Source organism: Stegodyphus dumicola, chromosome 1 (assembly GCF_044657685.1).
Source record: "Stegodyphus dumicola isolate Sdum_Otavi_A_Nest chromosome 1, ASM4465768v1".
Lineage (NCBI taxonomy): Eukaryota > Metazoa > Arthropoda > Arachnida > Araneae > Eresidae > Stegodyphus > Stegodyphus dumicola.
In genome coordinates, this window is record NC_140768.1 from 242413357 (window position 1) to 242430285 (window position 16929).

The 16929-nt window shown below is 30.1% G+C and overlaps 1 protein-coding gene across 2 annotated transcripts in view; it reads left to right on the forward strand.

Moving 5' to 3' along the window:
- The window catches only part of PNKP (Polynucleotide kinase 3'-phosphatase), a 97296-nt gene that overhangs the window by 37153 nt on the left and 43214 nt on the right, over positions 1-16929 (forward strand). For both annotated transcript variants that reach the window (XM_085826873.1, XM_085826869.1), the window contains exons 4-6: positions 5835-5914; positions 8997-9075; positions 11339-11546. In XM_085826873.1, the coding sequence (XP_085682999.1) occupies positions 5835-5914; positions 8997-9075; positions 11339-11546 (367 nt within the window). The remainder of the gene's footprint in view (positions 1-5834; positions 5915-8996; positions 9076-11338; positions 11547-16929) is intronic.

Consider the following 16929-nt stretch of genomic DNA (forward strand, 5'->3'; position numbering starts at 1 on the left):
ATGCAGAAATTATAAAATTAAAAATATGAAATCATGATTTATGAAATAAAGAACAACTATGATCTAAAGGTATCAAAATTTACAAAAAAAAAAAAGAGCTTAATATTTATTTGTTTACTTTATTAAACGTTTCTTTCAACGCGTGCATGCGTAAAGCATACATTACGCATAGTCGAAATTAGAAAATTGCAACCAGAAAATTATTTGATGTGTATTCGTGATATTTATAATGACGAGGAATTTGATTTAAATCATATCAGAGACAGAGTACATCGAGATGAAATACAACTTTTAGTAAGGAATTATAAGCCGAATAAAATAAAAACATCTGCCCTAAGATGAGGATAGTGCTGACAGATCAACTTCCAGCTTGTTGTGCGCCGCACCATGCCCTCGCCCACAGAGCAGCATGAAATAGATAAACAGATTTTGGAATTGTTAGAGAAACAAACGATATGCCTTTATCCATTTTTTGCAGCAATTCCACTTTCTGTTTGATGGACATCGAAACATGCTTTCGCTTTGTAGATCCTTTGGCAGCTGCAGAATCGGAAACTCTTTTTCACATAATCGAAAGTTCAGGCTGGCTTTTTATAAAATTGCTCTAACAGTCAGCAAAAAGTAATAAGTCTGCTCCAATTAGAAGATTAAGGAACAACACAATCTACAACATTAACTGAAATAGATAATTAGGTAATTTTAGCCTAGCTTATATCCATTATACATTAAATGTGCATGCGTAAATGTATTATGCACATGCGTAAACGTATTATGCGCATGCGTAAACACATTATGCGTTTACGCATAAGCAGAAAGTTTGTAGCTTTGAGGTCCAAATTATAGATCATTCCGGATTATGGACATCTGGATTAAGGACTTTGTACTGTATCAGTGACCTGAACTCTTAATTTAATTCCATAACATAATGAAGGCTGTATTTTCTTTCAAATTGGAATCCGGCTTTCCACATCTTGTTACACCTTGATCCAATAATTCTTATTTGCATTATGTGAAGCACCAGCAATTTCTTTCCAGTAGCACTGTCTTTATGTCAGCTTTTCATTGATCTCATTTGTCACGGTTTTAATAGTTCAAACCCTTCTGGTAGCAATGACATCTTCAGTTCACAACATGTAACCACAGCACTTTGAACTAGCATCTAAAGCATGTCAATACTCCTGTTTTCTTGCTTGCCATAAATAGTAGCTCACTGCATTCCTTTTATAATACTAATAGTCTAACTGGGCTGCCTGGGCCAATAACCTTTCAGTGGAGGAACTAAGAAGTACTTTGAAATGCATACTTAGTTAACAGAAATAAAAACACAGGAACATGACTAAAATCAATAATTAGAGTTTATTTTCAGTACTTATGTATTATCACAACCACATTAGTAGAAGTTCCCAGAGTTTCAGAATATGCCAAACTTTGTTAATCCCCACATAACAATTATTGAGGCAACCATACACTTGACAAATACTTAGTTTCCAACACTGCCATTTTCGTATGCATTCTTTTTGTTGTATGACAAGTTCTAGTGGCTTTTATAAAAAATTAGGATTATTTTTGCTACAAAATTTTCACCTCAACAAAAGCCTATTTGTAATTAGGTTTAATGACTGTTTTGGGGATAAATATATAGTTGAAACATAAAATATGTATATGAAAAACTTCTGTTATATCATTTTCATTTATTACCGCTTCTCCACATTTCTTTACAAAATCCATCAAGTAGAAAATTCCACCTTTGGTTTGTGATATCTGAAAACCTTCAAGTTCACGGCTATCATCTTTATCACCCCCCCTCATTAAACATGGTAGTTGGCCATAAATTACACCAAGCATTTTTTAAAGTATCTGGAGGCACATCTCCCACGATCCACACAGCAGATTTTATGCTAAAATGTTTAACAAATTCTTGAATAGTCATGCCATTACTCAAGAAATTTAATGTGGATTTAAAAAATTCTGCTTTATATTTCATTTCACCATGCATACTATTCCGATATGCACCAGCTGAATGATGGACTTACAATATTTAGGTGTGGTGTGGTGTATTTAATTATGGCAAAGCTCACTAGGGCTATCTGCCTAGGGGGAGGGATGCCTTCATAAAGGACTTTCTAAGGGAAACTGGCTCGTATACACGTTACACATGGGGAAAACCACGAAAACACCCATGCAGCCAGCCCGTTCGCGGGATTCGAACCTCGGACCGAACTACCAGTGTTCAGCGACTTTACCGCTCGGCCACTGGTGGGCCTTACAATATTTAGGAAAGAACGATGTGGATACATTATCTTTCATTAAAACTTCAATTGAAGTATGAGCCGAACAATTGTCTATAGTCAGGAAAATGTTTACTTTAGCAGGTAAACCAGCTGAATTCAAATGTTGCCGAGCCTCAGGTATGAAATGATTTTCAAACCAATCATTCATTAACGCTTGTGTCATCTATGCTATTTTATTTGCACATTATATAATGGGAAAATTTTTTACTCCTTTAAATGCACGAGGTTGCATATTTTCTCCGATTGAAAAAAGTTTACATTTGGGCGGTCTGCAGCAGTTGCTCAAGCTAAATTTGTTAGTCTCAATTTGGAATCTTTGACACCAGTTGGAGCCTTTTCTGTAGAAGTTGCCAAGGTATTTCGTGGTACACATTGCCATAAAAGACCAATTTCATCAGCATTGTAAACTTGTTCTGGAGATACCTTTTCACTATTAATGATTCCTGCCATTATCATCATAAAAAAGAAGTACTTTATCAGTGGTACAATTAAACAAGCTGGCATAACATTCAATAACCTCTTTTTCAGTTGCAGTTATCCATCATGATGCCATTGCCTAATACATGTAACTCAGTACATCTATGATGCTGCCTTGTACCTTCATTCTAATGCCGTCATTATGGTATTTTTTGTACTTTGTATGTGTTGGTATACCTTAACCCTTTCGTGCTAGATGAACTAACATCTGAAAGCTGAGTATGGACTGAGTTGAATCTCATTGGGAAACAAGACAGTGGTTAATTGCTTCATCACCCACTTTCAGTGATCTGACACTACTTCAAATGTCTTTTATGATGCACTGTTATAGTATTGTGCAGATGATCAATCTGTGAATAAAAATTCTTATAATTCAAAAATCAAGCCGCACTTTAGCAGGATGTTCTCATTTTTGAGATCCAATTATTGCCTGTCCATGGAGCCTAAACTATGTTTAGCTGTTACCTATTTCTTGTACAGTTGTTGAGAAAACTTCTGCAGAGCATATACATATTCCAATCTGGAGAAATGCTATCCAAAGTTTAGAGATAAAATTTTACACGATTCTACATTTTGTTGCAGCTTTAATGAGATCTTCTACCAAATTTCCTGTAATTCTTCAGTGAATAAAATCATTAAGATGTTTTGATGTAAGAAATTCCATGCTTATAGGTTTGTTCTTTCATATTTTCAATTTCTGATTAATATAGCTCATTGACTATACCAGTGGTTGGCAAACCATGTCTCACGAGCCAAATCTTGAAAATAGGAACACAAAGGCCATAAAATTTTACAGAAGCATAGAAACAACTGAAGACATATCCGCCACTGTTATTCCTAGAAAAAAATTTTTGTATAGATTTCGGCATTTTGATTGTACTGATTATACATCAAATTGTGCTATTGTAGTAATTGTTATATGCCAAATTTTAACTAATGAAATGCCTTGAATTAATATACCATTCAATGGCAGTTTTAGCTTGAATGAGAAACCAAATAACATAAAAATGTAGTTTAGTTTCAAAATATCAGGATGTTTAGCTTCTTAGACCTTTCAAATGTGAAGTTTTTCCGGTCTCTGTAACAAAACTTTCCTAACTGAATTTAGGCAGCCTAAAATACATAGACAATGTTTGGGATGCGTATAATATGAAAATAACTTCAAATTAGAAATGTCTAAAAACTAAAAACCCAGATATATTGATACGAAATTTCATTTTTACGTTATTTGGTGCATCAAGTTAAAATTCCCATTTATCAATCACAAGATACTTACTTACTCTTGTATCATTCATCGAGAAGCGTTTTATGCACAGACATTTCCAGAAGAAATTTGTAAAGTTATGGAATTGGTGATTAAGATTATCAACTCCATTATAGCTAAAGTTCTTAATCATCACCAGTTTAAAGAATTTTTAGTTGTAATGGAGAGTGAGTACGCAGATCTTCTGCTGCATAACAAAGTACATTGGTTATTAAGAGTAAACGTTTTGAAGCGCTTCATGTCCTTATTAACAGAAATTAAAGCATTTCTCCTTGGAAGGGGTGTTTTTTATCCAGAACTAGCCAACGATCAGTGGATCCAAAAATTTTATTTCATGGTAGATAGATATTACATCTAATCTAAATCAGCTTAATCAAAAACTACAGGGAAAAGGAAACATAATTTTTTCGTTGTTAGAAGAAGTCATTTCATTTGAAAACAAATTATCTCTTTTTCCTCAAGATTTTGAAAGAGAAACTTTCCGAGCCCATTGAAACATCACCAGGAAAATAATTCTGATATTGATATTTGCTATTTCAAAAACACAGTTTTAAATTTGAGAGAAGTTTTTCTCAGCAGGTTTCAGGAATTCAGAAACAACGAAGCGACATTAGCCTTTGTTGAAAAATCTCTTAATACATCTGTAACAGAATTAAATTTTACTCCCTTTAATATTGGCATTGGCAACTTTGAAATCCAATTGCTGGATTTAAAAAACAAACAATTATGCTACTCGAAATTTGAACATCTTAGGTCTGGTGTAGAAACACTGGAGAAAACCAGATATGAGTTTAGTTCACAGCACAAATGGTCTGCTTTGAAAAATCTGCAGAAGGAAGACATGTTGATTTTTAACACATGGAACAGTATACCTAACTCATAAAGTCAGCTGAAAAAACTAGCGTTTGTTGTTCTTTACTTATTCAGGTTACATATTCATGTGAATAATCATTTTCAAGCATGAACCATATCAAGACTAAATGGAGAAGTCGTGTTATTGATGAGAACTTGAAATCCCACATAAAATTAAAAACAACAACGTACAAACCTGAGTTAACAAACTGTGCAAGGAGATGCAAGGCCATTGTTCACATTACTGTTTGTTCATCGTTATCATGATTTAAGTTTTTAGATATTGTACAATTTTATTTTATCAATAAATAGTACAGTTGTTTAGTGTAATATTAAGTTTTATTCGACATACCTATATAGTTTAACTAAGACTTAAAAACTGAAGTAATTAATTTTAGAGAGAGGAATGAAAAAAGATGTCATGTTGAGAATTGAGAAAGGTATGTTAAGATGGTTTGGACGTATATAGAGAATCGACAGAAGCTACATGAAACGAGTATATAAGGTAAGTGTGGATGAAAGAGTTGGGATAGGATCGACCTCAGAGAACGAACGTTGATCAGATTGAGGATGTTCTTTCTAAAAGCCAGCATAAGAGTACTCTAATTAAGTGAATAACAGTATACTTATATAATTTAAGTTAAAAAAAATGTGTCTCTCAAAAGAGATTTCAATCGTTGAAGTGTTGATAATTGACTCTGTTGACTAATGAGTTTGCCTACCACTGGACTTTAGTAATTTTATAGTTATTTACTCTATATCTTTATTATTACTCTATATCTCTGTTGTTGTTGCTTGTTTGATTCAAACTAACAAATTATAATTTTAATAAGTGATAATATCTTTATATGCTATAGTTTTTATGTGCACCATCTTTCGTATTAAAGATAATTAATATATCATTTTCTTCTATCATATATCAAAAACTTCGTTATTTTATTTTGTACTAGATTGCTGCATTTGATATGGACCATACTATTATAACCACAAAATCTGGAAAAGTATTTCCTACTGATATGAGTGACTGGAAGTAAGTTAGTACTTACTTTTACAGTATGTTTATGAGAGCTATTATATTTTAAATTACAATTTCTCTGTATGTTGGTTGATCTCTGTTTATTAATTATATGCATGTATTATTATTTACTGTGACTGCTGTATAATGTAACTATTGAATAATATATAAAATTTCTCAAAAAACTTAAACTTCTGCAAAATTATTACAATTATAATTTTTCCATATTATTTGTATTTTTATTTCATTTATTAATGCTGTGTCTTTTAATTTTGTTTAATGTTATCTATTTAATTCAAAATTTAATAGATTTTTATAAATCTAGTATTCACTAACTTAGTTTTTCAGTTTATCATTGAAACTTGTATGCAAATTGGGTACTTACATATTATCTTGTCAGTCGCTGGTGGAAATTTCAACAACGATCGCCAGTTGCCACTGTGGAATTCTAAAGGACATGATGTCCATTTTTCTAATAAACAATCTTCATTCGCTTGTATTATCAACAGATATAAATTGAGCATACAAAAAAACATGTATTAATATTCATTCGAGATTTTAAATAAACTGATCAATCAATTTTTGAAAACCTATCGCAGTTATTCTGACAGGGGAAAATCCCTAATGGCCTTAAAAATAGCAACAAAATAGTCATATTCTTTATAAATATTATGCCATGTAAAATTACTTAAATAGGGATCTAAGTGCTGATGAACGGTACCACAGTGCTTTTTTGTTGTACCATTTTGCTGAACCCCAGAGTCTTTTGATATTTAAGTACGTGCACTATTTTCAGAATCTACAAAATTTTACTGAAGATTTACTTTCACATGTGAAAATGCTGCAGCTTCTAGTTCACTAGTTTTATATCCTTTCAAACAGTTGGAAATAACAGAGTTGTCAGCTATATTTTCTTTTATTGCCTTTTTTGTCAAAGTAGCAGCACTTCTATTACTGTTACAATTAATCAGTCTCTCTGCAAAATCCACCTAATAGCCACTGCTGCAAAAATATTCGACCCACTTTGTTTTTATTCTTCATAAAAAGGCTTTCGTAAATTTCTAATATTTTGCTAGGCCTTCGGATTTTACCAAAAGCACTGTTCAAAACTTTACAAGTATAAACTTCCTACATATAGTTATTCTAGTATATTACTCTTTTGTCAGCCATGTCAAACTGTTTTCTCCCCCGTTCAGCAGATATTAATTATCTCAAATCACATTGCTTCTTGAATGGATATTCTGTTGCCGCAATTTTTAATATTGCATCATCTCTGTTTATCCATTTTCAAGCAAAGCGCAATATCATGTCCATTAATACTCACTTTTTTAATGTTAAGATTCCATAAATTTGAAAATATTGACTTCTTGTTCTTCTGTAGAAGGCAGATCCCAAATTTTTATAATTTTTTTTTTTTTTTTTTTAACTTTAAGAAAAACTGAAGCAATAACACTTAAGTTCAGTCCTTGTTTATAAAAACCAAAAGTGGCTTATCAAGAATTGAGCTAAGTTACATGAAATAAAAATGCAAATGTGCAGTGACATCACACTCATCTGTAATTAGACTTGTAACTAAATTTCTGGATTTTGGGTGAATTTTTGAAAAATCATTCGATTTTTTTCAACAATTTGATGTTTATGATTTTAAAATTTTAACATCTAAAAATGTATTGGATGTGAAGTTTTGAAATTTTCACAGGTTACAAAACAAACTTTTTTCTCTCTTTTAAAATAAGAATGATTTAAAAAGAAAAAGATATTAATTGTGCAATTTTCTGTATTTGTATTTTAAAATGTGTTTGCTTCTGAAGCAGCCAGAGAAAAAAATGCATTTCTCATGGAAAAATTGCTTTCGAGTTTGCTGTTTGCTGTCTGGGTGTGCTTCATAATGAAGTTCGCCATTTTGGTTTGTTGAATGACGAATTTACAATATTCATTTTCTCATTTTAGCTTCAAGTAAAATGCTCATTGTAACATTGTTATTACATCCAGTTTCCAAAACTGAGTATTCAAAGTAATTTATGCATTCAGTAATTGATGTGCACTTATTTTTCTGTTTTTCATAAATGTCTTAGAATTTATTGCTGTGTTTTAATAATGACTAAAAATGTCATCATTGATAATGTGTAACTGAGACAAAAACAGAAAGTAAAACACAATTTAGAAAAAAATGTTTATACAATAAACTTTTTTTAAAAATAGGTCTGATAATTAATGCACTAAAAGAAGAAGCTTTATCATATATAGTTTAATGTAAATAATAGTTTAAATAATTATATTTACAGAATTTATCCACAATTTTGTATCATGAATAATAAAAGCCTGGGGTACCTAAATAACAAAATCTGTTAATTTAAGTACATTGTTGAACATATACCCATTAACTTTTTAATTTATCATGGGCACCCCATGCTTTTATTATACATGATATGAAACTAGATTAATTCTGTAAATAGAATTATTTAATATATTATTTCCATTAATTATATGATAAATTATTTTTTCTCTTTTTTTTCTCTCTCTCTTTTTTTTTTTTTTTTTTTTTTTTTTAGATGCATTAAATATTGTATCCATTTTAAATGAAAACTTTAAAAAAAAACTTTTTTTTATTAATAATTTATTTAACTACCATTTTAATTAGCTAGGCATATTTGGCATTGATAATGCTTTGCTCTTTGTATAATTATTATAAAATTTATGGCTTTAATTTTAGGTTTTGCATAAGTTGAAGAAATTATTTTTGCCTGAAGATTTCTGGCAAGTGCAATCAAAAATTTTCTTGGGGCAACTAATTGACAGAGATCAATGAAATCTGTTTTAATTAAAAAAATAAAACTGAACACTATTTTCAGCGTTTTTTTTTTTTTTTTTTTTTTTTTTTTTATGTCTTTACATTTGTATTACTTTATCATTTTTAACAAGATTTTATTAATAATGTTATTTTTACGAACTTTGTTTTTAAAATATTGTATCTCTACTTTGTTAAGGTTTCAGTGTTTTGGCCTTATATTTAAATAATAAAAAGATTAAACAAAAACTGGGATGCACTTCTGCTTTTTAAAATGTTAACTTTTTTTTTTTTTTTTTTTTTTTTCAGAATTTTATATGCTGAGGTACCTGGAAAGATGAAAAAATTATATGAAGAAGGTTATAAAATTGTTGTATTTACAAATCAGGTATTAGCAGTTAACCTTTCCAAAATTAAAAATAAATATATAATTTATGATCATTTGTCAGCAGTTATTTTACTTTTAATTTATTTTCAGTGTAAAAATTGCTTCTTGTGTAAAATGTTTAGATGTTACATTTATATTAGGCTTCATAATCATTTAGATATCATGTTATATGAAGAGATTAGCTACAGTGTACTTTGTGTAGAGCTTTATTACTCTGCACCCCCGCCTCCAAAGAAATGGCTGAAAATATTTAATTTTTAATTAACCAATTAAATAATAAAAATGTTATTCAAATTCAAAGATTTCATTAATGCATCTAAATGAAACTCTATACGTTCTCTAGTCTATGTTTATTTCTTATCATCTGAACTATGCTTTTCTTTATGCAGAGGCATTTGGAGAATATTTGTAACTTCAAGTGATAATAATGCAATAAAACTAATATGTACAGTACAAAATCTGTAATCCGGATGTCCATAATCCGGGCCTCAAAGCTACAAACTTTATGTGCATGCATAAACGCATAATGCGTTTACGCATGCGTGTTTAACGTATAACGGATGGTATAAGTTTGGCTAAAATTATCTAAGGCATTTAATTTAATGTTGCAGATTCCGCTGTTCCTTAATCTTCTTATTGGATCCAACTTATTATGTTTTGCAGACTGTTAGAACAATTTTATAAAAATTAAGCTTGAACTTTCGATTATGTCAAAAAGAGTTTCCAATTCTGGAGCTGCCAAAGGATCTACAAAGCAAAAGCATATTTCGATGTCCATTAAACAAAAAGTGGAATTGCTGCAAAAAAATGGATAAAGGCCTATCCATCTCAAAATTATGCGAGAAGTATGGCATTGGAAAGTCCATTATATATGACACAAGAAAAAGGAACTTTTTGAATTTTTTGTGGAAGCATCTTAAACAACTTACATTGAAAGAAATGTTTAATAAAGTAAACAAATAAATATTAAGCTATTTTCGTAAATTTTGATACCCTTTAGATCATAGTTGTTCTTTATTTCATAAATTATGATTTCATATTTTTAATTGTATAATTTCTGCATGCCATCTTACCAGATTTAAATTGATGATCTATAATCCGTGAAAAAACCTAATCCAGAATCGCCGAAGTCCCGACGAGTCCGGATTACGGACTTTGTACTGTATTACAGTTTTGAATTACACTCACAAAGTGAAAAAGATTTAATTATAAAGTAAAAATTTTATTTGTAAAATATCCCCCCCCTGAAAAAAATTCAGTGTACAAGAAAAAATTGTGATTTATTTATTCTCTGTCACTTTTTTTAATGTGTCCTATTCACTGGAAACATCTGTTTGCTATTTGATTTTACATTCCACAGTATACTATGGTACATTACACCTCCAAACCGCAATCAAGCAATCAGTCTAACTGATGCCAATTCAACAAGTTGTCATTTCTTGTTACATTTGCCCCATGCATGTTTCTATGCTGTAAGTGATTAGCAATTCAGTTAACGTTTGAAAGATCTGATGTTCAAATTTCTATAATTTTTTTTTTTTTTTTTTTCTTCCTAAAAGTAGTAGGTAGTGTTTTGGTAGTGTGTACAAAGTAAGCTATTTCATTAATGAGAGGAGTCATTGCCAATTACAATAAAAATGAGAGATGCACAACTAGATGTCAGCAGTTCCATATGCAAAATTTAAATGTTCTATAACTAGTCATTTTTGAGTTATGTAAAATGCACACATACTTACCTTTATACAGGCATCATGAAAAAAAAAGTCCCTTTTGAATCCTTTTACAATTTGTTTTGGAAGGGGGGGAACGCATTCCTTCATTGCAAAAAAATCATCTAAATGGATTCGTGATTGGTCAGTATGGATATTTCTTTTTAATTGTGATACTTGAAATCTTTTGCGATTGTAATACTTTCTTTACTTCATATGAGGAAGTAAAAAATGCTGTGCTTTTTAATATTATTTTAAAAACATTAAAGTTAATATAAGCATATATAAAATGTATATAAATATATCAACTACAAATATAATTTTGCTTGATGTAGAAGAAAGAGAAAACAATCGGGATAGTTGTAATTCCACTGTGCTTATGTAAATTGTAAGTCTTTTTTACTTGCATTATTATTCATTGATTCAGAAAGCTAAAAACTTATTTCCATCAAATCTTGACATAGAAAACTTCAAAATATCAATTTTAGTCACATATAAGTATCATATTCTCTTATGTAATAATTGTTGTAAAATGTATGTTTTATATTTCTTAGAAAGGCATATCAAGGGGTAGAACTTCTGCTCCAGAATTTAAGAAAAAAGTGGAAAGGATTGTTCAGAAACTTGGATTGCCAATTCAGGTTCTGGTATCTACAGGATCTGGAAGATACAGGAAGCCAAATACAGGAATGTGGGATTATTTTGTTCAAAAATGTAATCAGGGAATAACTGTGGATGTTCCTTCATGCTTATATGTTGGTGGTTAGTATATATAGTATATAAAGTATATATAGTATGTATATTATATATATATATATATATATATCATTAACATAATTCTTCATATTTTACTGTATATAATTAGCCATTTGTTGACTAAAAATGAAATTAATGTACAGTGTTATTTGAAATAAGTATGGTCTCAATTTTCTGTAGAAAGAGTGCTCAGTAATCTTTATTTTTCATAAAATTAATGCTTTATTACATCATGTTAATCAGATCTGTTTGTCTGTTTTCACTAATAAGTTGCAAAATATTTAAGTGATTTTATTTTACTTAATTTGTTGTTTTAGATCAATGCAGATTTTAATAAATTCTTAGATTTTAATTTTGCAACTTCTATCCAGGGCTTCATGTGAAAATCTTAAATACATTTAAGTAAAATATACCTTTGGTTTGAGCCAGTTTCCCTTAGAAAGTCCTCCACGAAGGCATCCCTCCCTTTAGGCAGATAGCCCTCGTGTGCTTTGCCATAATTAAATAATCCAAGCCAATCCAATCCAATCCTTAATTAAATATAATTGATTTGTAAATTCTACTAGAACTGACGTTAAGAATTGAAGTTCAAATAAATAATATCGTGTGCAATCTTGATTAATATAAAATTAAAAGTATTTGCACAGAAAAATATTTGCATTCAGACAGAAAGTTTTTTGGGTACTTTTCCGTTTTGCCAGCGCAAGCGATAAAGTCGCCAATAATGGTACAACCGATGCCAAACGGAATATTCTCGCTGGTAACCTTTTACGCCTCATTTTCAAAACAAGTCGCAGCTTTTTCTTATCAGGTTGATTGTTTCTTTCAATAGTGGCATATAATTACATAGAATTTTTATTAGATAGTTCAGTGTCTAAGGCCATTTTCGGTAATTAAGTCAATCAGGATGCAATCACAGCGCTTACCCGAAGCCGAAAATATAGAAAATGTAAGTCAAGGGTTAAATTCATCAATTTTAATGAGAATGCATTAGCGAAGTAAAGCACTGCAGCTTTACATAATTTCTGAGTAAGCTATTCGTACGAATTGAAATATTTCTTGCATTTAAACTTGTGTTCCAAATTAAGATTTAACTTGAAGTTAATGTAGATAATTACTGCGAGCATTAGATTTTTGTAGAGTAGTTTACGTGAGATGAGATCGCTTGGAGTCACGTGATATGAACCGGCGAATCAAGATGTTGAACCATGAAAGCATAGTAAATTTTTAAATTAATGTCTTTTTACAAATTTACTGTCTTTATTTATTGGCTTTTTATAAAATTTTAAGCGATATTAAAATGTTTATGCTTTCAAAAAAAAAAAAAAAAAAGAATTCTTAGAACTAACATTTTTTTTAATATTTTTTATGTGTATACTGTATGTTGTCGCCAATAAAGTCTGCTTGGCGAGATTTGCGCCGGCCAAACGGAAAAGTACCGTTTTTTGAAATATTTGCAATTACTTTATAAGAAGGATTTATTAATAACCGTGATAATTACTTATTATATTACTGATGATTAGGATTCAGTTCTTGACAATTACATTTTAAATTAGAATTTTAAGGATGTAATGAAAATACGCTACGCACAAAAATACATTTTAGGATAAAAAATGAGTTAATTTTTTATGTTTTAAAATTTCTTGAATTCATTTAATAAACATCGTATCCTCGTTGTTAATTGAATCCAGAATGTTGGGTGTCGTTTATATAATTATTCTTACTTGTCCACAGAATCTTCTGACTTATCCAGCCATTAAGTAGCTGCAGATCATTTCTACATAACCATTGAACTTCCATTAATTCAGTCTCTAGAGGGTTGTATGTTTATATCATAATTTGACTTTTATAAAAATGATTATTCTAAATCTGATGTTTCTATAAAAATATATTGTGCTCTAAAAATGTGGATGATAGTATCAGCCGCTCTTTGAGCCACTTCAAAAGCAACAGTTTGTTTAGAAATAAATTATGCAGTTAATGTCATAAAATTCAAATTAACATCAAACGAAAATTTTCAGTTTTAGGCAATTCGATTTAAACGAAGTAATGTAGCAGACGATAAAACGCCGAAGGTAAAAATTTACTCTTTTTTATTTATTTATTTATTTATTTTTGTTAAAAAAGATAGAGAGAAATAAAAAAAAATAGTTAAAAATTTGAATAAAATCATTGATAATTTAAAAAAAAATAGCTTTTCATTTAGTATTAATAAATATTTATTACGCATCATTGAGGGAAAAAAATGTCATATAATTAATTCTCCATAAAATTTTACTTGAAATTTAAGGTTAAAAATAGCTGTGGCAATTCAGTGTAACAAAAATCCATAGACCACATTTGGCATTATTATCGCTCAAAAAAAAGATGCCAAATTTCAAAACGCGAAAATATGTAAATTCGTGTATATCTCAGAAAATTTTGAATAAAAAAGTCTAATTTTTTGCAGATATGCTTAAAAATACACCTACTTTAAGATGATGGTAAAAGTTTTATAGGTTATAATTCAAAATTTTTTTCGAAAAATTTATAAAAATTATTTAAAAATAGAAATTTAAAAAATAAAACACAAAAAATGGGTAAATTTTATTTGGAATAAACCTAAATTTCGAAATGTGAGAGAAAAAATTAAAAAAGTTTAATAAAAAAAAGAGATATTAATGAATATTTGCCAAATTCAATTAACATTGAGGAGCTAAAATTTTGAGAGCTAATATTTTAAAAACTACTCGTACGATTTTTACAAAACTTGGTATTCTGGCATAATTTTAGACGTAGAATCGAAATATGGAAAAAAATTGGTATGTTATTTCAGAAAAAGTTCGATTTTGTGTCAAAATACCTATGTTAGAATAGTGCTATATATAGATCTAATATATATCCTAAGTCGCGCTTTCGAGACATGAAGAACGCAGTTTGAATTTTGCCAATCGCCCCAGTAGAACGGGAGATATAGCACTGCCCCTTTTTTTTTTTTTTTTTTTTTTTTTTTTTGAGCAGTGTACATTTTACAGCTGATATGCAAAATATGAAATCTTACTAAATGTAATGTATAGCAGCATACAGTTAAGGCAGTAGCGTCCAAGTTTGCATGAAATTATTTTCTGGACATTGCTAAGTTTATAAGCACTTTAATATGCAAGTAACTGAATAAAATGGGCATTTACAATCAGTGAAAGATCTTTTTAAAAATAAAAATTTTATTTACTATCGAACATTTCCAGAATGCAAGTACTATTAGTAACACTGAAAAGGTCAAAGGTAAATGAAATTGTTCCAAAAACTATTTCAGACTTTAAATTAATTATGTTTACTTAAATATAAGAAAGTAAAATATTTTTCTCTAATAAGATTTCAGTATAATTTATCTTTTTGTATCAGAAACTATATTATAAGCTTGGACAGTAATAGTTTATAGTTCCAGCTGAAAGTCAACACTCTGTAAGTAGTATATATTTCATCAATTGCATAAATACATATATTGTAATGTGATTTTCTTTTTCTCTTTAGGATGCAATACATTAAAAATAAATGAGATTTTTTTTTACCTTCTCAAATATTATAACAGTAGTGCAATTAATTTTTAAACGTTATTCAAAATTAAAGTTTCCATCTCAATTTTTTATTATTTATTTTAGATTTTCTTCCTAAAATTATTTAATCTAAACATCTTAAACAATGGTGCAAATATTTTAAAGTGATTATTAAAAATATAGATAAAATATTCAGGAAAAAAGGGGTTAAGTTATATCTAAAAATAATTGTAAAAAATTGAATAACCTAATTTGAGGTCGTTGTCTGCCGACTCCCAGCAGACGGAAATAAAACCTACCTGCCGTATCAAAAGCACGCCAAACTGGCAATGAACAGCCTAAGTTCTCACTCCCCAAGAGCGCCAAGACGTGGTATATGTTGGAGACAGCCTAGCAGACAAATTCTCTATGGGTGAGCCGTTTACCTGTTATATGAAGTCGTTGAGTCATACAGATTTAAATCTGAAAAAATCAATAAATTGGGTGCTCAGTGTTTTTGTCTTCAATTCAAATTTTTACTGTTACTCATATTGATTATTATTTGATTATTATCATATTGATTTACTCATATTGATCATTTTACTCATATTGATTAGCACATGCATTCTCACTGAAGAGCCAGATGATATGTTTTTGACTGTCATGACAATCAATCAATGTTAGCTCCTTTCATAATTTACCATTTCTCTGACATTTAAAAAATCTAAATTGTAAGTTCCATTATAAGCAGTTAGTCTACTGTAACTATAATAGTTACAATACTTAGCATGGAGTTAATCCACGAATGCCTGTAATGTGGGCTAATTTTTATATATAGTGTTTTAACTTAGCAGAAATTGTAGAATCACCATTCCCTGGATTGTGTGTTAATGCAAGAATAAAGATGATATGTCAGTTATTTCGTCCTTTATTTTAATTAGATTTGAAAAAAATACTGATTAGTATATATACAAAGTTAACAAAAATAAACATCAGATGTAAGTCGCTCGATACAGTCAAAGAAGAATCACTGGTGAGAATCCATGTTAGTGTAGTAGCAAGCATGCTAGTTGCAGGAAAGCTAGCCAGTATTGCATGAGATCAGTTTATTGCTTCACTAATGAACTATTGAGATTCTGTCATAAATTTTCTTTCCTACTGGAGGAGAGAGAAAAAGTTGGTAGCACTATCTTTTGGATCTAAATGCTACTTAAAAGTTCTGTACCGTATTTCCCCTCCTCCTCGAGTGCCTAATTTAAAAAAAAATGTCACTAATATCTGGTGTGTATGTGCACATGTCTTCCTGAGCATGTGGCGAGTGATGGAGTATTCGAGCAGAGGAGGAGGGTCTGTAGAAATAGGAGGATTTGAAGAAGCAAGGAGATCCAGAGAAGCAGGAGAATATTGATTGCAGGGATCAGAGAATTCGAAGCTTTGAAGAATGCAGGCTTCAGCCAATAAATTCCTAAAACAATTTTTTGGTCATGCATGTGAATGGTGAAATGTTGATTGCTGCATGCAGAGACTTAATGCAGGATGCACAAGCAATTTGTCATGGCATGATGTAGCAGTCAGAGAAAGCATTTTCATTGCTTCTTGGAAAATTAGGAAGAAGGATGATGGTTCAACTGAAGCAGAGAACTCGGATGTTGGTCGAAGCATCATACCATAAACAAGTTTGGCGGGTGTACCTTGGAGGTTGAAGGAAGAATGTAGACCAAGAAGAAGTGATGTAATCCAAGAAGAATTGTATGACATTTGAGGGCTGTTTTTAGCTCACATTGAAAATGTTCCACCCGGCCATTTGTGGAAGGATGGTATGGAAAAATGTTAATTCAATGTATTCCTAGCATATAGATGTCAGAGGAGAGAAAAGG